The sequence below is a fragment of the Pristiophorus japonicus genome, chromosome 22, assembly GCF_044704955.1.
Source record: "Pristiophorus japonicus isolate sPriJap1 chromosome 22, sPriJap1.hap1, whole genome shotgun sequence".
NCBI classification, from domain to species: Eukaryota; Metazoa; Chordata; class Chondrichthyes; family Pristiophoridae; genus Pristiophorus; species Pristiophorus japonicus.
Window position 1 is genome coordinate 10,176,976 of NC_091998.1, and position 25,189 is coordinate 10,202,164.

The window sequence follows — 25,189 nt, forward strand, 5'->3', positions numbered from 1 at the left end:
CTTTGTGAAAGTTGTAGGGAGTGAGTATATTCAGTATTTGATCTGCCCATTTACATAACTTTTCAAATTTAAACATCATTTGCCAAACATAAGCCCATCCTTCCAATTCATCAAGATCTGCTTGCATTAGTTGTAACATGCACTGCAGTCCTAACTCACGCACATATCTTAGTATCACCCACAAACTTGCAGATCACTCCCCTAACATCAGCATCTAAATCATTAATGAAAATTGTAACTAGCAAAGGTCCTAACAGCCATCCCTGCGTGAAGCCACTGGTAACTGGTCACCAAGCAGATCCAAATCCATTGACATCAAATAGCTGCCCAAGGGAATTAGACAATTTTCAATCTACTGGAACAGATTAGAATCCTGAGGAATTAGAGCTATCTTGTAGCGAAGCCTCTTGTGCGGCACCTTGCCAAACGCTTGCTGAAAGTTCAGGTAATGTCTACCCTCGTCCACTAACCTGGTGACTTCAAAAAATTCAAGACACTACCTTATTTTCCAGAAGCTGTGTTGGGTGTTCTTGTTAAGACCTTCTTTATCTCAGTGGTTATTCAGGACATCCCTAATAAGAACATAAGGAACTAGCCATTCGCTCCTTGAACTCACTCCATCATTCAATAAGATCCTGATTGATCTTTGACCTCAACTCAACTTTCCCCATATCCCTTGATTCCCTTAGAGTCCAAAATTCTATCTCTCTCTGCTGTGGCTCAGTGGGTAACACTCTTGCCTCTGAGTCAGAAGGTTGTGGATTCAAATCCCACACCATGGACTTGAGCACAAAAATCTAGGTTGGCATTCCAGTGCAGCGCTGAAGGAGTGCTGCACTGTCAGAGGTGCCGTCTTTCCAATGAGACATTAAATCGAGGCCCTGTCTGCTCTCTCAGATCGATCTCAAGGATCTCACGGCACTATTCGAAGTAGAGCAGGGGAGTTATCCCCGGTGTCCTGGCCAATATTTATCCCTCAATCAACATCACTAAAACAGATTATCTGGTCATTATCACATTGGTGTTTGAGGGACCTTGCTGGGTGCGACTTGGCTGCTGCATTTCCTACATTACAACAGTGACTGCACTCCAAAAGTACGCCATTGGGTGTAAAGCACTTTGAGATGTATGGTGGTCATGAAGGCGCTATATAAATGCAAGTCTTTTTTTTAATTATACTCAATGACTGAGCATCCGCAGACCTCTAGGCTAGAGAATTCCAAAGATTCACAACCCTCTGTGTGAAGAAATTCCTCCTCGTATTAAGTAGCCGACCCCTTATCCTGAGACTATGCCCCAAGTTCTAGACTCCCCAGCCAGGGGAAACAACCTCTCAGCATCTGCCCTGTCAATCGCCATCAGAATCTTATATGTTTCAATGCTTCCTTTGAGCGCCTTACCTACTATTGGATCAAGTATATGGGTCTCTAGTTACCTGATACTGCCATATCACCCTTTTAAAAAATTGAAACCATGGTAGAATCCTTTCGGTCTCTGGGAACGGTTCCTGACTCCAGCAAATGATGAGGATACGGACAAGGGTACCTGTCTTATTTCCTTAAGGTGGCTATCATCTGGGTCGGTAGCCCGATCTATTTCTAAACAGGAACTTTACCAGTGGTCTGCTGGTAAGCTTTATGGTCTTAAGCAGTTAGAACTTTAGCAGAAAGAAAGAAAGACCTGCATTTCTATAGCACCTTTCACAACCAGCGGACGTCTCATAGCACTTTACAGCGAATGAAGTACTTTTGGAGTGTAGTCACTGTTGTAATGTGGGAAACGCAACAGCCAACTTGCGCACAGCAAGCTCCCACAAACAGCAACATGATAATGACCAGATAATCTGTTTTTGTTATGTTGATTGAGGGATAAATATTGGCCAGGACACCAGCAAGAACTCATCTGCTCTTTTGTGAAATAGTTCCATGGGATCTTTTACATCCACCTGAGAGAGAGCAGACGGGGCCTCGGTTTAACATCTCATCCAAAAGACGGCACCTCCAACTTTGCAGCACTCCCTCAGCACTGCACTGGGAGTGTCAGCCTAGATTTATGTGCGCAAGTTCCTTGAGTGGGATTTGAACCCACAACCTTCTGACTCAGAGGCAAGTGTGTTACCCAGTGAGCCACAGCCAACACTCCATTTACACTTGAGAGTCCCCAAGCCTTTGTTCTTTCAAGCAATGCTGATGTTTTATGGACTTGCATAAGTGGAGAATATACCAGACTGCTTCAAAGGAGAGGTGTTATCAGCCTATTATTGCACTATGTAGGTGTTCCTTTTTAAAATTAATTCTCAGAATATGGGCGTCGCTGGCAAGGCCGGTAATTTTCTGCCCATCCCTAGTTGTCTTTGAGAAGGTGGTAGTGGGTCGTCTTCTTGAACCGCTGCAGTCCGTTGGTGAAGGTGCTCCTACAATGCTATTCTGCAGGGAGTTCCAAGACTTTGACTCAGCGATAATGAAGAAACGGCAATCTATGTTCGAGTCAGATGGCACGTGACTTAGAAGGTTCCCAACTATTACATTCTTAAAAGTCGATTAAAGCATTTTAAAAATGTCTCAATTGTTTACTCAATTTCCCAAATCATTGTTTGATTTATCTGTGGCTCAGTGGGTAGCACTCTCTTCTCTAAGTCCGAGGTTCTGGGTTCAAGTACCACTCCAAGAGACTTGAGTACAAAAGTCTGGGCTGACACTTGAGTGCTGCACTGTTAGAGGTGCCATCTTTCAGATGAGATGTTAAGCCAAGGCCACGTCTGCCCTCTCAGGTGAATCTGAAAAATCCTGCGACACTATTTAAAGAAGAGCAGGGGAGTTCCCCCAAGTGTCTTGGCCAACATTTAACCCTCCCAAGATCACTAAAACAGATAATTTGATCTATTTGTTGTTTGTGGGAGCTTGCTGTGTGCAACTTGGCTGCTGCATTTTCCTACATTGCAACAATGACTCATTATTCAAAAGTACTTCATTTGCTGTAAAGTGCTTCTAGACACCCTGAGGTTGTGAAGCGTGCTATATAAATACAAGTTCTTTCATAAACAAAGCTATACGTGATGGGGCATTATCCAGGAGCACAAGTCTTTATCCCATCCCATCCTGTGTGCGGTGAAATTAGCAACAAAATTAGGGTCTGTAATTAGCAAGGATAGACTGCGGAAATGAATCAGGCTATTTAGTGAGAGTCTCTATATATGGGAGGGAGGGGTAAAGAACATTTACTTGGGTCCAGCTTTGCTCTGTTTGTGTTCAATTGTTCGGATTTCCTGTGACCCTCTGATTATTATTTTTTTAAATTAGCCTCATAATTTGGATTGAAGGGTCAATCCCAATTTTACATTTTATCTTCCTGTACCAAGCACTGACCCGGTTTACCTGGTGTTACACTGACACATTCTGAAGTGTAAAAGGACGGAAACTACCTCGCGCCAACCTTTGCTCCCCTGCACAGTCCCTTTTTGCCTTGTGTTTACAAACGGTTGAAAAGAGAAGGCTGAGGGGTGGTCTAATAAAAGTTTTTTAACTTGTGAAAGGTTTTGTTGGGAAGGGCAAAACTAGAGACCATCAATATAAGATACTCACCAACAAATCAACTGCGGAATTCAGAAGAAACTTTTTTTAAGAAAGACGTGCATTTCTATAGCGCCTTTCATGACCTCAGCCTGTCTCAAAGCACTTTACAGCCAATAAAGCACTTTTGGAGTGTAGTCACTGTCGTAATGTAGGAAACGCGGCAGCCAATTTGCGCACAGCAAGCTCCCACAAACAGCAATGTGATCGTGACCCAATGATCTGTTTTTTTGTGATGTTGATTGAGGGGTAAATATTGGTCAGGACACCGGGGATAACTCCCTGCTCTTCGAAATAGATCTTTTGCACCAACCTGAGAGAGCAGACGGAGCCTCGGTTTAATGTCTCCTCCGAAAGACGGCACCTCCGACAGTGCAGCGCTCCCTTAGCACTGCACTGGAAGTGTTAAGAGAGTGGTAAGAATGTGGAACTGGCTACTACAGAGAGTAATTAAGGCGAATTGGTTGGGCCTATACTCATTGGAGTTCAGAAGAATGAGTGAGAGGTGATCTTATTGAAACTTGTAAGATAATGAGGGGGCTCGACAAGGTGGATGCAGAGAGGATATTTCCACTCATAGGGGAAATTAAAACGAGGGGACATAGTCTTAGAATAAGGGGCCGCCCATTTTAAACTGAGATGAGGCGAAATTTCTTCTCTGTGGGTTGTAAATCTATGGAATTCTCTGCCCCAGAGAGCTGTGGAGGCTGGGTCATTGACTATATTTAAGGCGGAGATAGACAGATTTTTGAGCGATAAGGGAGTAAAGGGTTATGGGGAGCGGGCAGGAAAGTGGAGCTGAGTCCATGATCAGATCAGCCATGATCTTATTGAGTGGCGGAGCAGGCTCGAGGGGCCGTATGGCCGACTTCTGCTCCTATTTCTTATGTTTTTATGTTCTTATGAATAGCATAGATGCATTTAAGGGGAAGCTAGATAAGCACATGAGAGAAGGGAACAGAGGGTTATGTTGATAGGCTGAGATGAGGGTGGGAGGAGGCTTTAGTGAAGCAGGAACACCAGTATGGGCCGAATGGCCTGTTTCTGTGCTTTACATTAATGTTTGGTCTCAGGGAAAGTTTCTTTTTACAAAGACGCTGGCATGCACTTCAACCTGACCCTGTGTTCAAAGGGCAGTGCAATCACGATTGAGACTTGGCCAGCATCCTGGGACGGGCTATACTTAAGGTGATGCAATTGAAGGGAGGGGGATTGGAGGACGTCTTGCTGATCCAATCGTGCAGAAAGGGAGAAACCGAATACGCCGATGGGCTGAGATTATCTGCAGTGTGCTGTTCTTTGTGCTCGCTCGGGTCCCACCCATTCACACTCGGCTCCTGCACACTGCAGGGCCATCTCTGCCCACACACACACACACACACTCTCTCTCTCTCTCTCTCTCTGTGCAGACGCCACACTCCGCCTGTTGCCGTTCCCTGGGGCTGGAAATTGGAGCAGGCGCTCCTGCAAATCGCTCCATTTTCCGGCAGGTTAAGAGGCTCCCCGCAGCTCTGGAATCCGGACATGTAACTTCAGGATGGTATTGGCTTCTGTGATCTCGGCAGTGCTTTATTTCTGTTGGGTGGGAGTTGAGGTAAGGTTGCAGCTCAATTTGCTAACTTTAGAAATCTAAAAATTAAGTTTACACTTCCCGCCCCCCCCCCCTAGATTTTTTTCTTACATTTAAAAAATATGATAGAGGCGCAAATTGCACCCTCTCTGATTGATAACCTCTACTCGTCCTGTTGTCCCAGTTTCTGTAGCCTGGCTTGAATCTATGAATTGGACCTGGTATTGGAGCGTGGAGGAGAGATGCAGCCTATCAGTCTGCAGAGACATAGCTCTTAATCATGCACTGGCTTAATTCATATTTGTCTGATGTTTCCTTAAACTACAGATTTCACAGACCCAGCAAGCGGAAGACAATCATCTCTCAGGTAACACCTTTTAATCGGCGTTCTTGTTAAACGTTGTCAAACGCCACGACTTGTTTTATGTTGGTGTATTAAAAAAAAGACAGACTTGCATTCATATAGCGCCTTTCAGAGCGTCCCAGAGCGCGTTACAGCCAATGAAATACTATTGAAGTGTAGTCACTGTTGTAATGTAGGAAAAAACTTAATGTAGCAAATAAATATACTTGGATTTGTATCGCTGCTTACCAGATCTCACTGTAAATCACTTGGAAATAGAAAACAGTCCCATTGCCGATTTTACCCACGGGTAGGTTTGATTTTATTAGTTCATTATAAAAATAATTGATTATTGAAAAAAATCATTTTGAAATAAAGAAGTATGAATGTCTAGTTCAGTGTGTCGTTTGAAAATGTAAGGAAGGCAGATTGATAAGCCCTCCTGTCATTGCAATACATCTGGTTGGAATGATAAATGTTTTTTTAATTTAATTCAACATGTTCCTACATTGCCTCCAGAGAGCAAGCAGTGAGGCTGTGTCGGTGCGAGGGCGTTTACTGGCTGGGAGCAATGTTTCCAATTCTCAGAGTGCAAGATCAAACAAAATGAATGACGAAATGGTTCTAATAATATAATTCTAGGGGGGATTTTACAGACAGGTGAGGACAGGCTAAAGGGGCTGAATGGCCCATCCCTGTTCCTATGTTATGCAAATAGTCTCTTACACACACACACACATACTCACAGATCGCTCCATTCCCATCTTCAAGAAATAGTCACAGAGTGCTGGACCCTTTAAGTCTGTCAAAGGTTTTAAAAATACACGCTGAATGTCAGGCATTGCAACAAAGAGGTCCAGCAGAAGTGAAAGGCAGTATTTGTAGCTGAGAGCCAGGAGCTTTGTGTCAACTGTGGCTCAGTGGGCAGCACACTTGTCTCTTGAATCGGAAGGTTGTGGGTTCAAGTCCCCACTCCAGGGACTTGAGTACAAAAATTTAGGCTAACACTTCCAGTGCGGTGCTGAGCGAGCGATGCACTGTCGGAGGTGCCGTCTTTCGGGTGAGACGTTAGACCGAGGCCCTGTCTGCTCCCTTGGGTGAACGTAAAAGATCCCATGGCGCAATTTTGAAGAAGAGCAGGGGAGTTATACCCGGTGTCCTGGCCAATATTTATCCCTTAATCAACATTGCGAAAAACAGATTATCCGGTCATTATCACATTGCTGATTGTGGGAGCTTGCTGTACGCAAATTGGCTGAGCGTTTCTTATATTTCAACAGTAACTACACTTCAAAAAGTATTTAATTGGCTGTAAAGGGCTTTGGGATGCCTGGGTGGTCGTGAAAGGTGCTATATAAATGCAAGTCTTTTCTTTTTTATGTCTAGAGCAGGGAGTGAAGCTGCTGCCCCCCACCCTGCCACGTGTTCTTCCCATTGCCAAAGTTCAAAGCCCCTCTTGTCCAGTAGGGATGCAGGTTGAGAAAAAGCTGAGGGAAGTTGTTTTCTCAGACTCAAATTGACCTGAACATCGAAGCAGAGGGCCTCATCTTTGACCGTACCAATGCGAAATTAGATGGTTGCTCCAGGTTGCCCTTGATGCCATGAACTTGGCAAGTCGGATGTCTGAAGTGAGTACGAAAGAGTACTCAATCGAGATCCCAGCCTGGCCTGTACAGTAGCCAAGGGACCAGCTTCCAGCTAGCTGTGGCTGGATGTAGGAGTTCTACAATTTTCTGGGGACAGAACACTTGTCACGTATTAAGGGAAAGAGATGTGTCTCCGGGAGGGCTGAGAGGTGGAAGGAACCATGTCTGGGAGCGAGGTAGGGGGGAAAAGAAAGACTTGCCTTTATATAGCGCCTTTCACGACCACCGGACGTCTCAAAGCACTTTACAGCCAATGAAGTACCTTTTGGAGTGTAGTCACTGTTGTAATGTGGGAAACGCGGCAGCCAATTTGCGCACAGCAAGCTCCCACAAACAGCAATGTGATAATGACCCAGATCACCTGTTTTGTTATGTTGATTGAGGGATAAATATTGGCCAGGACATCAGGGATAATTCCCCTGCTCTTCTTCCGATAGTGCCATGGGATCCTTTACATCCACCTGAGAAAGCAGATGGGGTCACGGTTTAACTATTCACCCCTGTGATGCTTCATGCCCATGCAATAAAGAGGAAAATCTGTCCTATTAACTTAAAGTGTGTTTTTTACAATTTTTTTCTTAAGAGGAAGATTCAACAACTTCATTCAAGTAGCCTTTTACGTAGCAAAATGTCCCAAGGTGTTTCACAGGAGCACAAAAAATAGATTTAGTTCATAAGAGTCTAAATATTTTATTTTAACAGCAGCACAGTTTGGCTAAGTTGGTTACAAGATCATGGCTTCAAGCCCCACCGCAGATTTGAGCACATAATCTAGACTGACACGCCAGTGCACTGTTGAAGGTGCTGTCTTTTGGGCGAGACATTAAACGAGGCCCCGTCTGCCTGATCAGATGGACAAAAAAAGATCCCATGGAACTATTCAAACAGGAGCCCCAGTGTTCTGGCCAATATTTCTCTCTCAACCAATACCACCAAAAATAAATTACCTGGTCATTCATTCATTTGCTATGTGAATAACTTTGCCGTGTAAAAATTGGCTGCCGTGCTTGTCGACATGACCCAGTGATTGCACTTCAAAAAGTAATCTTGTGGTTGTAAAGCACTTTGGGACATCCTAAGAATATGTTAAAGCAATGTAAATGCAAATTCAACCTTTTAAAATATTTGATACCATGCTTGATGTGGCTTTACATTGGTCTAATGGCGTAATTTAATCGACTCTGCAAGGTGCGTGTTGCACTGAACATCTGCTGTAGGAGCTGATATCCTTTTGGTTGCACATATTTCGGGTTTGAAAGATGATGATTTCATATTGTTAATAACTGTAGGCATTGTGAGAAATCAGTCTGTTTTACATGCAGAATTTCTGCCAGTATTTTCTAGAGTGGTACGTTGGCCAAGGCTGTAGGTGGTCCAACACCCAAGGCGTGGAAAGGACAGGCTTAGTGTTCGTGGTTCCCTATATTTTGAGTTCTCAGTCCTTCCCGTACAATGAGGGCTGCATAAGACTTTTGTTTGCTGTGTGATAAACTGTTTGTTGCAAGTCCACGCCCCGCCGGCAACTCATTGTGTCAGCCGTGGCTCAGTGGGCAGCACCCTTGCCTCTGAGTCAGAAGGTTGTGGGTTCAAGTCCCACTCCAGGGACTTGAGCACAAAAATCTAGGCTGACACTCCCGGTGCAGTGCTGAGGGAGAGAGGTGCTGTCTTTCAGATGAGATGTTAAACTGAGGCCCTGCCTGCTCTCTCAGGTGGATGTAAAAGATCCCACGGCACTATTTCAAGACGAGCAGGGAAGTTATCCCTGGATGACCTGGGGCCAATATTTAGCCCTCAATCAACATCACTAAAACAGATTATGTGGTTGCTATCACATTGCTGGTTTGTGGGAGCTTGCTGTGCGCAAATTGGCTGCTGCATTTCCACTTTGCAACAGTGACTACACTTCAAAAAGTACTTCATTGGCTGTAAAGGGCTTTGGGACGTCCAGTGGTTGTGAAAGGCGCTATATAATTGCAAGTCTTTCTATAGTCCATGCATGCAAATAGATACTCAGAAAGCCTGAGGCCATAAAAGATGCTATATAAATGCAAGTCTTTCTTTCATTGGTTGACACAGTGGCCTCAATAGACATTTCGTACAATGAGACGAACCGGGTTTAGACAATTTTCACAAGGGATTGGCAGAGAGTAATCCATTCTCAAATGTCTCTTAGTGGTTGGATCACCAGCGACATTGGCTGGTTCCTGGGAGCAAATGACTTCCCCGCCCTCTTTAACAGCACGCGGAGAGGGGGGAGAAAACAGGCGAAGAACAGAGGCTGATTTCTTGATTCTTCTTTTGTTTCCACAGTTGTTGGCTGGTGTTTAGGCAGTGTCACAAAACTGGGTTACTATACCGGGTCAGCAACATCCACTGTGACTGGAGAAGAATGCCTGAGGTGGACAGAGTTCCCAGACTATGTCCAGCAGTATCCCAACAAGGGCCTCGGTGACCACAATTTTTGCCGCAATCCCGATGGCGAAATGATTCCATGGTGTTTCTACCGAAAGGAAACGGGGTCCATAAGCTGGGCAGAATGCGACTGCAATCATGGTAACGGCCCGATTTCCTTCTCACCCATCACACCCGCTTCAAACAGGTTGGAAACACTGCATGGTTTCTGTTGGAACTGAACAATACCGATCAAGGGATAAAAGGATAATAAAATCTAGAGTGGCTAGGACGGACCTTTTTTCCCTTAGCAGAGGGGTCATAACCAGGGGGGCATAGATTGAAAGTAATTGGTAGGAGGTTTAGAGGGGATTTGAGGGGAAATGGTTTCACCCAGAGGGTGGTGGGGGTCTGGAACTCACTGCCTGAAAGGGTGGTAGAGGCAGAAACCCTCACCACATTTAAAAAGTACATAGATGTGCACTTGAAGTGCCGTAACCTGGAAAGTGGGATTAGGCTGGATAGCTCTTTGTCGGCTGGCACGGACTCGATGGGCCGAATGGCCTCCTTCCGTGCTGTAACTTTCTATGATTCTAAAGGACAGCAAAGCCTCACATTTGTGCCTGCGGTTCTCCCCATCTTGTCAGGAGATGCAGCTGATAGAGGCTTCTTGGTTGATGAAGAAATTTAAGATATATGGGCAAGTTCTATGAGGGAGGCCAAGTCGCCTTCACTGCCAAGGGGATGGGATGTAAGGTAGGGATGTAAAATTCAAGCGGCAACCAATCAACTTGCCCTAGTAAAGGATCCGTCAGGATTCCTTGTAAGGGGCATGAGGATTGTTTTTTGGCTCACCTGCTGAGTTTTGGTCATGAAATGGTGTGCTGGATGGATTACTGTACAACGGCAGTGTTTATCACCTTAAGGAAGAGGAAAGATTGGCAAACCTAAGGCCTATCTCACTGGGGCGCATCTCCCTCATGGATCAGGCCATTGCCGATGGGCGGCACGGGCAAGTTCCCAATCCAAACCCTCCTACCCTCTCCACTGGGGAAGGAAGGAGTAACAGTGAATAGTTGGGGATGGAGGGCACGATGAAGTTTGACAAGTTGCAATGCCAAAACAGGTAAGTAAGATTATCTTTCAAATATCGTTTAACCAAAGAGTGGAAGGGTACAACATGCAGATATCCTATAGAAACAAATTCATTGTACAGAGGAGAGAGGTACCTGTAGATAGAAAGGCTAGGAACATTTGGCGAGAGTATATAACATGTATCAAAGTTTATGTTTTGGATATTTCCCCACCGTCCCATTAATTTTCACTCCTCCCCACCTTGAAGGTGTTGACACTTTGCTGGGTTCGGGTCCTTGGGAGCCGAAAATAAGAACATAAGAAATAGGAGCAGAAGTAGGCCATACGGCCCCTCGAGCCTGCTTCGCCATTCAATAAGATCACGGCTGATCTTCTACCTCAACTCCACTTCCCCGTCTGCTCCCCATAACCCTTGACTCCCTTGTAGTTCAAAAATCTGTCTATCTCCGCCTTGATTATAGTCAATGACCCAGCCTCCACAGCTCTCTGTGGTAGAGAATTCCAAAGATTCACGACCCTCTGAGAGAAGAAATTCCTCCTCTACTAGCTTGCTTCCACGGCCATTCTTCGAGCGTGAGCCTACACAGGGGATTTCTGGACGCTAATCAAGGGTGGGGATCCCGACCGCATTTACCCCTCCCTCACCAAGGGACGACAGTCGTAGCACCCCTTGCTGCCAACCCGGCCGAGACCAGCTGTCTCAGTACAGAGCAGGGATCGAGCGGGGCACCTACCTTGACTGCATGGCTCTGCTGTTTGCCTTCGTAATAAGCCGAGCCACTGGGGATTCCTAGACCCCTTGCTTCAAATAATCCTCTCTCTCAGCCCGAATGGATTTAATGAATATCAACAAATCTTTCAAGAATCATAGAATCATAGAAATTTACAGCACAGAAGGAGGCCATTTGGCCCATCATGTCTGCGCCGGCCAACAAAGAGCTATCCAGCCTAATCCCACTTTACAGCTCTTGGTCTGTAGCCCTGTAGGTTACGGAACTTCAAGTGCACATCCAAGTACTTTTTAAATGTAGTGAGGGATTCTGCCTCTACCACCTTTCAGGCAGTGAGTTCCAGACGCCCACCACCCTCTGGGTGAAAACATTTCCCCTCAAATCCCTTCTAAACCTTCTACCAATTACTTTCAATCTGTGCTCCCTGGTTGTTGACCCCTCTGCTAAGGGAAATAGGTCCTTCCTATCCACTCTATCTAGGCCCCTAATAATTTTATACACCTCAATATGGTCTCCCCTCAGCCTCCTCTGTTCCAAAGAAAACAATCCCAGCCTATCCAATCTTTCCTCATAGCTAAAATTCTCCAGTCCAGGCAACATCCTCGTAAATCTCCTGTGTACCCTTTCCAGTGCGATCACATCTTTCCTGTAATGTGGTGACCGGAACTGCATGCAGTACTCCAGCTGTGGCCAAACTAGTGTGTTTTATACAGTTGAAGCATAACATCCCTGCTCTTATATTCAAGAAAGCAGAATAGCAGTTGGGAACCGGAAATTACATTTGTGGGGGAATAGAATTTTCCAAGTTGAATCTGATCTTCTCTGTGAGCTGGACTGAATGATGATGTAACCCACATGAGTCTGCGTTACCTATCTATGTGTATTCTTAAAGTAGTGAGAGAACATAGTGGCTATGTTACTGGGTTAGCAATCCAGAGGCCTAGACTAATGATTCAGAGACATGAGTTCAAATCCCACCACGGCAGCTGAGGAATTTAAATTAAGTTCATGAAAAAAAATCTGGAATAAAAAACTAGCATCAGTAATGGTAACCATGTCACTACTGGATTGTCGGAAAAACGGATCTGGTTCACTAATGACCTCATTAGGGAAGGAAATCTGCAGCCCTCACTCGATCGGGCCTACATGTGACTCCAGACCCACAGCCACGTGGTTGACTCTTAACTGCCCTCTGAAAAGGCCTAGCAAGTCAACAAACCGCTGCGACAACCTCGCTGTGGGAGCGCCTTCACCACGTGGACTGCAGCTGTTCCCGAAGGAGGCTCACCACCTTCTTCAGGGCAATTAGGGATGGCCAATAATGCTGTAGTTGCCGCCCACATCAAAAAAAAAAATGAATTTGCATCCGACTTAATTAGTTCTCCTCACTGCACATCAGCCTAAGTTTCGGGAACAGGGTGCGCTGCAGTTGCGTTGTGGTGGGAACAGTGCCTCAGTGATGGGAGGTCCCCTCTGCGAAGTCACTGAAGCGGTGGTGCGTTGGTGCTGGCAGAGTTATACCGCACTCGTTTGGCTGGCATGAGGAAGATTGCAACCTGGTCCTGCGTCCAGAAATGCCGGGTGACGGGGACACCAGTTGGATAAGTAAAGGCGAGGACAAAGCTAGCATGTCGGAAAGCAATGTGGAGGCGGGATAAGATGGCGGAGACAAATTTTAGCGTGTTTCCAACACTTTTTTTTTAACGTATTTTTCATTTGTATGTAATGTGCACATACTTATTTTGATTTAGATTTTGTTACTTTTCAAAGGACAAAATTCTGTTCATAGTTTCCTTGGATTTCTAAGGTGCCATCCGATTGAGTGGAGGAGCCAGCCAACATGAGGGAAGGGTGGAGTTATTTTACAACGGACAATGGGGCACTGTCTGTGACACGAACTGGGATGATAGACAAGCCAGTGTGGTCTGTCGTCAGCTGAGCTTGAGGTATGAATGTTGAGACAATACATCTAGCAATTATTCTGAACATAGTAATTACAGCTGCTGCCAGGATGATATTAAACCTCCCGAGCGATGTATAGCTCTTGGCACTGTACTCTTCAATGTTTAATCACTTTCTATACAGTGTTTTTATTCTCCTACAGCAGGAATTGCTCGCATCACTTCTGAACCATTTTGTTGCCTGTCAGTTGAAGTGTTGCTGGATTCGTCACGTGAAGAACATAAGAATCAGGAGCAGGAATCGGCCATTCGGCCCCTCGAGCCTGCTCCGCCATTCAATAAGATCACGGCTGATCTTCTACCTCAACTCCACCTTCCCCCCCCGATCCCCATATCCCTTGATTCCCTTAGTTCCCAAAAATCTATCGATCTCTGTCTTGAATATACTCAATGACTGAGCCTCCACAGTCCTCGGGGGCAGAGAATTCCAAAGATTCACCACCCACTGAGTGAAAAAGTTTCTCCTCATCTCAGTCCAGAAGGGCCGACCCCTTATTCTGAGACTGTGACCCCTGGTTCGAGACTCCCCAGCCAGGAGAAACATCCGCCCTGCATCTACCTTGTCAAGCCCTGTAAGAATGTTGTATGTTTCAATTAGATCACCTCTCATTCTTCTAAACTCTTCCATGGTATATGGAATTAGATCGCAGACCATAAGAACATAAGAATTAGGAACAGGAGTAGGCCATCTAGCCCCTCGAGCCTGCTCCGCCATTCAAAAAGATCATGGCTGATCTGGCCGTGGACTCAGCTCCACTTACCCGCCCGCTCCCCCTAACCCTTAATTCCCTTATTGGTTAAAAATCTATCTATCTGTGATTTGAATACATTCAATGAGCTAGCCTCAACTGCTTCCTTGGGCAGAGAATTCCACAGATTCACAACCCTCTGGGAGAAGAAATTCCTTCTCAACTCGGTTTTAAATTGGCTCCCCCGTATTTTGAGGCTGTGCCCCCTAGTTCTAGTCTCCCCGACCAGTGGAAACAACCTCTCTGCCTCTATCTTGTCTATCCCTTTCATGATTTTAAATGTTTCTATAAGATCACCCCTCATCCTTCTGAACTCCAACAAGTAAAGACCCAGTCTACTCAATCTATCATCATAAGGTAACCCCCTCATCTCTGGAATCAGCCTAGTGAATCGTCTCTGTACCCCTTCCAAAGCTAGTATATCCTTCCTTAAGTAAGGTGACCAAAACTGCACGCAGTACTCCAGGTGCGGCCTCACCAATACCCTGTACAGTTGCAGCAGGACCTCCCTGCTTTTGTACTCCATCCCTCTCGCAATGAAGGCCAACATTCCATTCGCCTTCCTGGTTACCTGCTGCACCTGCAAACTAGCTTTTTGGGATTCATGCACAAGGACTCCCAGGTCCCTCTGCACCGCAGCATGTTGTAATTTCTCCCCATTCAAATAATATTCCCTTTTACTGTTTTTTATTCCAAGGTGGATGACCTCACATTTTCCGACATTGTATTCCATATGCCAAACCTTAGCCCATTCGATTAACCTATCTAAATCTCTTTGCAGCCTCTCTGTGTCCTCTACACAACCCGCTTTCCCACTAATCTTTGTATCTTCAGCAAATTTTGTTACACTACACTCTGTCCCCTCTTCCAGATCATCTATGCTCACATTAAGTTGCGCTGCCACTTGGCCGCACGGCGCACTGGGCTTCCCGCGTAGCCGGCTCGCCAGTTTTCAACAGGAAAAGATGCGCATGCGGGGTATTTTGAATGGGCCGCGCAGCCCCTTAAAGGGGCCACACACCCAAAAGAAATTAATGGGAGCATTGGCCATGATCTCATTGAATGACGGAACTGGGCTTGAGGGGTTAAACGTCGCCTCCTGTTCCTATGTGTACCAGGGATAGAAGAACTTGAGCATTGTTGCTCTTTGTATTGGAATAGTACAGGTACAACGTCCCCAATCTGGCAACCACGGGACCGAGACCCTGCCGGCTTTTGGATTTTACCGGATTTCGGACAAGAAAATCACTAAAATCAGTAGCCTATCTTAGAATTATTTGAATGGCTCAGAGAAACAAGGAATACGTGAAGTAGAATAAAGCCCATTATTGTAAGGTAAATATAAGGATAAAATAATATGCATTTAAAGTAAATTAACTATTTATTACAAGCGTACGTATTGCTACCGAGACAAAGTACTAATGGTGGTGTAGTTCGGGCTGGGTCGAGGGTCATTCGGCAAAGCTTGGACCGATCGCACACCATTTAAAACATAGCGGTGAAGCCGATAACTCCTCCGGCCCGCCGGTTTTTGGGGAATAATTCCGGATTTTATTTTACTGAATATTAAAATGGGATTTTTCTCAAAAATATCCAGTTTTCAGACGATTCCAATTTTCCGACAGCCGGATTTGAGACGTTGTACCTGTAGCGCCACCATACTGTGGGAAGAGTGACCCGCAGGGGCTTTACTGTCTACCTCAGGTCAATTTTAGCAGCCCCCATGATTGCTCCCAGGACTAATATCATCTGAGGAAATGTTCTTCAGTGAATCAAGAAGCAGTGCATTTAATTGTCAAACCTACGAAAGGAGCTTCACTTCCTTTGCACATTATTTTCAGTTCATTGATTAACGGATTTGCATTAAATTTCTGCAATTTTATCATCGTCATTAATCTGTTTATTTTTAAGATGTTAATGACGGTATCAAAGTGGCACACATTTGTTAACTAGCACACTAAAAATAGCGGACAGAGGAAATTAATCTCCAAAACACGTAGTGCAAACAATTCTACTCATAAAATAACCCATTGTCATTTCCTTTCCTCCTTCCTTCTGCCTCCTTTAATCCCTTCTCCCACCGCTACCTTCCGTTCCTCCAACCCCCTCTATCACTTATATTCACAGCGAAGTAGGTGGCGGCAAGAGGAATTCATTCTTCGGCGCAGGCTCGGGACCCGTACACATGGATGTGGTGCACTGTCGGGGCGATGAGACGGCCCTGTTGCAGTGCAGAAACAGCACGTTAGCAAGCGGAGTTTGCAGACATGCCAATGATGCGGGGGTTGTCTGCGGACTTCCGCAAGGTAAAAGTCAGCAGTTAACTCCTCGGCAAACGTAACTGGAATTCATGGATTTATAAACAAAAACAGTTGATATTTATTACCATTACGCAATACAATATATAAGATAAAGCGACTTTATTGTAACTGGTTTCCCTTGATATCCTAACGCACATCAAGTCCCGTTCACCCACCACCCCTGTGCTCGCTGACCGACATTGATTCCCAGTCCGGCAATGTCTCAGTTGTTAAAATTCTCATCCTTGTTTTCAAATCGCTCCATGGCCTCGTCCCTCCCTATCTCTGTAAACTCCTCCAGCCCTACAACCCTCTGAGATCTCTGCGCTCCTCAAATTCTGGTCTCAAATTTGCACATGCCTGATTTTCATCGCTCCACCACTGGTGGCCGTGCCTTCAGCTGCCTGGGCCCCTAAGCGCTAGAATTCCCTCCCTAAACCTCTCTGCCTGTCTCCTCTGTCCTCCTTTAAGACATTCATTAATACCTACCTCTTTGACCAAGCTACATTACAACAGTGACTACACTTCAAAAGTACTTCATTGGCTGTAAAGCGCTTTGGGTCTTCCTGAGGTTGTGAAAGGTGCTATATAAATGCAAGTCTTTCTTTCTCCCACGTGACATGGCACTGTAGCACCCCAAAATTATCATCATTGCATTTTAGCGTGAATATCAAAATTGTCATTGAACAATGTATTAATATTGAAATGTCACTTTATAGGTCCTTGTCTTGGTTTTCTCAAGTGCAGGTTCAGTAATGCCCATTCGTTTGGTTGGAGGTCAGGAGGACTATGAAGGCCGAGTTGAAGTCTTTCATGGTGAAAAGTGGGGGACTGTCTGTGATGACCAGTGGGACAATCTTGACGCAGAGGTTGTCTGTAGACAGTTGGGGCTAAGGTACGATAACTGCAGAAGGGGAAAGTGTTTCCTGCCTGCTCAAATGTTCAGCTTGGCTTTATCAAACATTGAATAATACCAACATTAACCTGTAATGTATGCACCTGTGAGTATGCTCACAGGTTTGTTGAGCTATTGCATTGTGAGTGGCTTAGCCTGTCACGTGATGTTCACAAGACTCAATAAAACCCCAGCCAGTTGGGTTCAGGGGATCCACAATGAGGTAGGTGGTTGTGAGTCTGGTGGATGAACTGGTAATGTGTAGTGTGATTTTTAAAGCTTTGCTAATAAACCAACTAGTTCTTAATAGAAAAGTGTTGCTATAAATTCTTAAGCAAAGAACCCTTGAAGCAAATACATTACAACACCTACCTCTTTGACCAAGCTACATTACAACAGTGACTACACTTCAAAAGTACTTCATTGGCTGTAAAGGGCTATGGTACTACCTGAGGTTGTGAAAGGCGCTATATAAATGCAAGTCGTTCTTTCTCCAACGGGTCTTAAAGGGATAATATTGATGGATGATGGACAAGGTAGCAACAGTAGATACCATGGTGGATGACCTTTCGCCATGAAAGGTCGTCAACCCGAAACGTTAACTCTGTTTCTCTCTCCTCAGACCACTGCTTGACCCATTGAGCATTTCCAGCATTTTCTGTTTTTATTCCAGAGTTCCAGCAGATGCAGTATTTTGCTTTTGTAAATACTATGGTTAACTCGTTATCAAGTAGCAATGCCTACATGTATGCTGTATTTATTCCATGGTGCCACAGTGGGTACAGGACGTAGCTCGTGGCATAAATGGACGGGATTTTCTGCTCATTATGTTTGTATTGAAATCATGTAGACCCCCCCTCCCTCCCCCCCAGCCCCTGCCATTTAACTTATATCCTGCCCTGCTGTGTGTCCTCTGGAGTTAAGCACCATTCCCGGGAAAAATGCTGCCATGTGATGTTCATGTGATATGTCAGCAGATGCTGTGTCCCGTGTTAATTGACTAACAGGATTATTTAAAATTGGTTTGAAAAACACAGTAGAGTTTAAAAAATAAGGAAACATAAAAAAAAAACTGCAGATGCCGGAATAAACACAGCAGGTCAGTCAGCGTCGGAAAGGACAAAACTGCTCTGAGCAGCGACCCTTCATCAGAATGATTGCAAGCCGAACTTTCCACTCTGGCCAAGGCACCACATCTGAAATGTTAGCCCACTTTTCTCTAGTCATGTGCTGCTGGGCTTACTGGGTGTTTCCAGCATTTTATTTTCATTTAAAAAAAAAAACGATTTCAGTTTAACGCACAAGGTTAATGTTCGGACTGTAAGAAGCTTTGGAGCATGTCAGGATTAAGAAGTGACCCAATCCAACCTTTCCAAGGAGTGAGCTGTGATACAGGCAGTGAAGAAGCTCAAATAATTGGAATGATTAATTAAGAACCTTTGCAATTCATCCTCTCCGACATTACCTGGTGTATCCCCTTAGAACCCACAACACTAAGCTCATTGAACAAGGTAACCTGGGCCGAGTGGAATATACAGATGCACAGATCAGTCAAAATGAATGACATTATTATAGTTATCATCTGACAGGATAGCATAGTCATTTCCCTCTTTTTTTTCTCCCTGTCAGGATGTAAAAGAACCCACGGCACTAAGGGAGTTCCTCTTGGCTAATATTTATCCCTCAATCAACATCACTAAAACAGATGATCTGGTCATTATCACATTGTTGTTTTTGGGATCTTGCTGTGCGCAAATTGGCTGCCGCATTTCCTACATTGCAACAGTGACTGCACTTCAGAATGACTTCATTGGCTGTAAAGGGCATGAAAGGCGCCATATAAATTCAAGCCTTTCTGTACCATTGAGTGGCTCGCTAGGCCATTTCAGAGGGCAATTAAGAGACAACCACATTACTGTGGGTCTGGAGTCACATATAGGCCAGACCGGGTAAGGACGATTTCCTCCCCTAAAGGACATGAGTGAACCAGATGGGTTTTTTATGATAATCCAAGCACTTCATGCTCAGGTTTACTGGTACCAGCTTTTTATTTCCTCATTCTTGTATTTTTTTAATCGTATTCAAATTCTCAATTTGCCATGGCGGGATTTGAACTCATGCTCTCCGGATTACTTGTCCAGTAATATAACCACCAGGCTATTGTACCCGTGATAAATGCAGTCTTTGGCTAAAAGGCATAATAGTTTACAATTAACCATGAAAAGCTATGGAAGAGCAACTTTAGAGAGGTAGAAATGGAATATTACAAAGTTTCTGCCATTGTGCCCAGGTGACTCTCTCTTTGTTCTTGTCTCTTCCCTCTGCAGTGGCACTGCCAAGTCTTGGATGTGGTCTCACTTTGGCCGCGGGTCAGGGCCCATACTCCTGGATGAAGTTGAGTGCACGGGTAATGAATTGTATTTGGATGAGTGCAAGAAGAGCAACTGGGGAGAACACAACTGTGAGCATGCAGAAGATGTTGGCGTGTCCTGCAACCCATTCACAGGTATAAAGTGCGGGCGGTCTCTTGCGTGGCCTTTCAGCTGTCGGTGTTTTGTTTGGGACGATAAGCCTTTCCGAGAACTGCCACTCGTTTGATAGGGCGGGTGATCTCCTTCTGTGCTGTACAAATTCAATGGGCCCGAATTTGGTGGACTCCCTGTCCACTGCCCCCGACATTCCGCCCCGGGTCCCGCCCGGTGCCACTTTCCGATTGGTCTGGAGCGGGTGGGAGGGGAGAGCCACCGGGAACCACCTGCTGATGTCAGCGGGCGGCTAAGTGGCGTAACTGAGCTCCCGCCGAGATGCCGTATTGACGCCAGAACGGGGGCGGACCGCTGGCTGGAGGCTGGCCTGTCCCCGACGGTGAGTATGAAGATATGAAAAAAAGGTGAGTAAATACTTTTTACTTTTTTTACCTGTAGGGGGTCCCCTGAAGGTCTTCCGATGATTTTTTTTGTGGGGTGCTTTTTCTTTGACCCTCCGTGGACCTGACTCCATCCTCGGCGGCTCTTGGGCGGCAAGCGCCTTTGCTGTCGAGAATGAGACCTCCTGCCGGCTGCCGCCCAGATTGGCTGCATACGTCGCTGCTTTGCCACCTGCCGACATTGGAGGGGCCTTTTTGATGAAAACCCCCACCCCACGTACCGTCAGGCACCTCGGTGGCCATCAGCGGTCCTATGGGCGGCGGGGTCCTTCATCAAATTCAGGCCCAATGATTTGCCACGGGGCAAACGCCTCCGACTTGCTAGAAAGGTCCACACCTATCTGATACCTCTGGACCTTTGAAGACTTGTGGTCCCGGCCCTACAGGTGTCACCTGCGTAAAGGCCCAGCATCCCAGGGATGCAGACGGTTCGCAAGCGTCCCTTGGATCACATGGGCTGGCCCAACCAATGATAAAAGGGGATTCTCATTATGCTTATGGGGAACAACATTTACGTACGCAATCCCCATAAGCTTCATGGGAATCACCCCAAAAGTACAATGTCACAGCACTGAACTAAAAATAAATCATCACATGTTCAAAATTAATTAAAATATAATTTGATTAAACATTTAAAACAAAAAATTTAATTTAAAAAAAAAATCAAATTTAAACATTTTTAAAGGGGGCCAAAAATAACCTAAATTAAATTTAAAGGTTTTTGAATGTTTAAATCATTTAAAAAAAATATTTTTAAAATATTTATTTAAACTCTTACGCTGGTAAAGGAGAGCCAGACGCCTGCTTTTACCAGGTTTAGTGGGTATTCGCTGGGCAAATCCCAGCGAAAGTCCAATTCCTGTGGATGGGTACGATCGGTCGAGCAGAATCTTAACAATCGCAAGTCCCGGTTTTTCGCGCACGCGCATTGCACACAGAAACCCGGAACATACGGGGCGCTTACGGCAGCGTACCCTGTGCGTATATGGTTATAGGCCCCGGAAAATCTGGGCCATTCACAAATTTAAGAATGTTCTATTTTATTCACATTTGGAACCAGTAATGCAAAAAAGAAAAGAATACCTATTCATAAGCCTGAGTCTTTATCGTTACTGAACACTTCTCTAACCTCCCAGATCACAAATGAGCTTCCGATTACAAAACTCCTTCAGCCGGATGTTATGTGTAATCAGAATTAATCATTTGTAACCTTATAGGGCCCGGCATCTTGTGCAAACGCAGCAGTGATCTGTATGTCCTGTAAACAAATTATATTCTCTTTAAATGGATTGCTGCTAATGTAACAGTCATGTTTTGTGAGCTGCACACAAGCATACTTTGATTATTAAAATTAGACAGTGCAGCTGCCTTTTCGTAAAACCTTGCTTAAATATGTGCATTTGATTCCGGCAGCAAAAATCACATTACTGCAGGCTCATGTACAAAGCACAGAGTCCTCATGGTGGCTTGGGGTTTATTGTGTGATTTAAGACGCTCCTTAAAACCTACCTCTTTGACCTAGATTTTGGTCACCTGTCCTAATATCTCGTGGCTTTGTTTCAAATTTTGTTTGATAATACTCCTGTGAAGCACCTTGGGACGTTTTACTATGTTAAAGGCGCTATATAAATACAAGTTGTCGTTGTTATCGACCTTGGATTCACTTCAATCAGCATCGCGCTGTCATGAATTAGAAACCCTAAATGCTTTAACGTTGCAACCTGGGTATCAGACCCACATCCATCTTTCGGATGAGAAGTTAAACCGAGGCCCCGTCGACTCTCTCAGGTGGGCGTAAAAGATCCCATGGCCACTATTTCGCAGACGAGCAGAGGAGTTATCGCCGGTGTCCGGGCCAATATTTATCCCTCAATCAACACCTAAAACCGATTATCTGGGTCATTATCACATTGCTGGTTTGCGGGAGCTTGCTGTGCGCAAATTGGCTGCCGTGTTTCCCACATTGCAACAGTGGCTACACATCAAAAAGTACTTCATTGGCTGTAAAGGGCTTTGGGACGTCCGGTGGACATGAAAGGCGCTGTACTTTCGCTGGAGCACACGGCCCAATTCCGCGTCGGGGGCGGGACTTCCCGGCCCCGGAAGGTTACCGCCCTAATCGGGGCGAGGGGCAATTTTGCAGCCCAGTAGTCACCAGGTGGCACTATTACAATGTGTGAAGTGCTTTAAGATATTTCAACATGACAAGTTGCTATCTAAATGCAAGTACTGTTTCTCTTCTCCACCCGAGCCCTTGACTGCTGCCTTTTCTGTAAACAATCAATGATGCAAATGTGTGTTCAATGGATGATTGCTACAGATGGTGTCATACGGCTGGTTGGAGGCAGGGATTCCAGTGAGGGAAGGTTGGAACTCTATCGTAACGGAGAGTGGGGCACAGTGTGTGATGACAAGTGGACTAAACTGAATGCTCAGGTTGTCTGCAGACAGCTTGGATTCAGGTAATTTTCAAATCCTTTCAGCGTCCGTTGTTTCATAGAACGATGCAGCACAGTACGAGGTCCTTCGGCCCATTGTGCCTTCGAAAGAGCTATCCAATTTGTCCCACTCCGCTGCTCTTTCCCCAGTGTAATGTTTGCACCTGCGAGTATGCTCACAGGTTTGTAGAGACTGAAGATCTAAAGGTCTCTGGTTCAATCCTGGGTTTCGACAATAGAGGTTGCCCTTCTTTAGTGCCCTCAAAAAAAGGCGAAAAAAAAGGCCACTTTAATAAGGGGGCACTTGGTTATTGGTGTCTAGAAAAATAGTTGTAGAGCTGTTGCATTTGAAGGGGTTGCTCCTCAAATTCTGGTTACATTTCAGTCCCACGCTCCTGATCTTTGGGCACCCTGTGCGGAAGGGAGCGGGCAGGTCCGAGGGCCTCCTTGTGGGTCTGCTCCTGGGCCTGGCCAAGGGGGCCATCACCCGGTCCAGGCAGCGTGTGGTCGAGGGAGTCGTTCAGCCCGACTGCCTGTCTCTCCTCCGCGGTTACATCCGAGCCAGGGTGTCCTTGGAGATGGAGCACGCGGTATCCACCAGTACGCTCGCGGCCTTCCACGAGAGGTGGGCGCCGGAGGGACTGGAGTGCATCATCTGCCCCGGCAACCAAATTTTTATTTGATTTTATATGTTTTAAAGTTTAATTTGTTTTATTGCCGGGTTTTAGTGCCCCCTCCCCTTTTAGCCAGTGGGCACTTGTATAATTTGTGGGTTTAGTGCCCCCAAAAAAAAAGAAACAAAAAAGGGCACTTAAAAAGTGTTTGGAGTGCCCTCCCCCTTTTAATCAGGGGGCACTTGACTTAATTGTTTTTATTTTGCAACAAAATAGTTGTAGAGCTGTTTGACAACAAATGAGTTGTAGAGCTGCATTGTGAGTTCAGAAGACTCAATAAAACCCCAGCCAGTTGGGTCTAGGTCATCCACGATGAGGTATGCAGTTGTGAGCCCAATGGATGAAGCGGTAATGTAGTGTGAATGTTAAACCTTTGTTAATAAACCAACTAGTTCTTAATAGCAATGTGTTTCTATGAATTCTTAAGTAAAGAACCCTTGAAGTAAATACATTGTACCCATAGCTCTGAACATTTTTCCCCTTGAAGTATTTATCCAATTCCCGGTTTGAAAGTTGCTGTTGAATCTGCTTCCACCGCCCTTTCAGGCAGCGCGTTCCTGATCACAATAACTCGCTGCATCAAAAAGATTCTGCTCATCTCCCCTCTGGTCTATTTTCTAATTATCTTAAATCTTGCAGCCTACCAACAATCAATATTAAGAGTCAAACATGCTTAATGGCCAATTTTTATTATGGTTTTTTATTGACCTCTAGACTTGACTATTCCAATGCACTCCTGGCTGGCCTCCCACATTCTGCCCTATGTAAACTAGAGGTGATCCAAAACTCGGCTGCCCGTGTCCTAACTCTCTCCAAGTCCCGCTCACCCATCACCCACTGTGCTCGCTGCCCCCGTGTCCTAACTCGCACCAAGTCCCGCTCACCCATCACCCCCTGTGCTCGCTGACCTACATTGGTTTCCAGTTAAGCAACGCCTCGATTTCAAAATTCTCATCCTTATTTTCAAATCCCTCCCCGGCCTCACCCCTCCCTATTTCTGTAATCTTCTCTAGCCCCACAACCTCCCGTGATGTCTGCGCTCCTCTAATTCTGCCCTCTTGAGCATCCCTGAGTATAATCACTCAACTATTGGTGGCCGTGCCTTCTGTTGCCTAGGCCCCAAGCTCTGGAACTCCCTCCCTAAACCTCTCCACCTCTCTACCTCTCTTTCCTCCTTCAAGACGTTCCTTAAAACCTACCTCTTTGATCAAGCTTTTGGTCACCTGCGCTAATTTCTACTTATGCGGCTCGGTGTCAAATTTGTTGTCGCATAATACTCCTGTGAAGCGCCTTGGGACGTTTCACTACGTTAAAGGCGCTATATAAATACAAGTTGTTGTGTTGTTGAATCCATTTTAAGAATATTCTTTTGCAGCTTTGAAGGCGGGAGCCTCACCCAAGCCCCAGGAGGCACTCAGATGTTTTAGGCATGTCAGCGATAAGTGGGAACACAGAACTGAAGCTTTTACTTTTTTCACAAGCAAGAATGGCCAGGCTAGATGCAGTGCTCTCAGCACTAAGCTACGCTTGCGATAAGTGGGGTTGGAGAACGGGTTACAGCCCTACAACACTCATTGTTCAACCAATGCTCTGTGTGTGTGTGTGTGTGGTTCCCCGCTGGGACTCAGAGAGTGCTGAATTTACTCTCGTAACTGACCTGAACTACAGGAGACAGACACACATCCGAATTTCTTGTGAATTAATATTTTTTAAATGGCGGGAGACTGGGAAACATTGATATTCAGAAGGACCTGGGCATCCTTGGAGACCAATCACAAAAAGTTACACACGCAAATACAGCAAGCAATTAGGAAAGCAAATGGTATGTTAGTCTTTAGTGCAAAGGGATTGGAATATAAGAGTAAAGACGTCTTACTGCAATTATATAGGGCCCTGGTGAG

At 45.4% G+C, this 25,189-nt stretch overlaps 1 protein-coding gene across 1 annotated transcript in view; it reads left to right on the forward strand.

The window, feature by feature from the left end:
* Positions 1-3,160: 3,160 nt before the first annotated feature.
* Positions 3,161-25,189, forward strand: part of LOC139235174 (neurotrypsin) — a 45,286-nt gene continuing 23,257 nt past the window's right edge. Inside the window, exons 1-9 of the mRNA XM_070866394.1 lie at positions 3,161-3,177; positions 5,079-5,163; positions 5,467-5,506; positions 9,439-9,681; positions 13,153-13,291; positions 16,183-16,361; positions 17,103-17,250; positions 19,578-19,756; positions 22,497-22,638. Of these exons, the coding sequence (XP_070722495.1) occupies positions 3,161-3,177; positions 5,079-5,163; positions 5,467-5,506; positions 9,439-9,681; positions 13,153-13,291; positions 16,183-16,361; positions 17,103-17,250; positions 19,578-19,756; positions 22,497-22,638 (1,172 nt within the window). The remainder of the gene's footprint in view (positions 3,178-5,078; positions 5,164-5,466; positions 5,507-9,438; positions 9,682-13,152; positions 13,292-16,182; positions 16,362-17,102; positions 17,251-19,577; positions 19,757-22,496; positions 22,639-25,189) is intronic.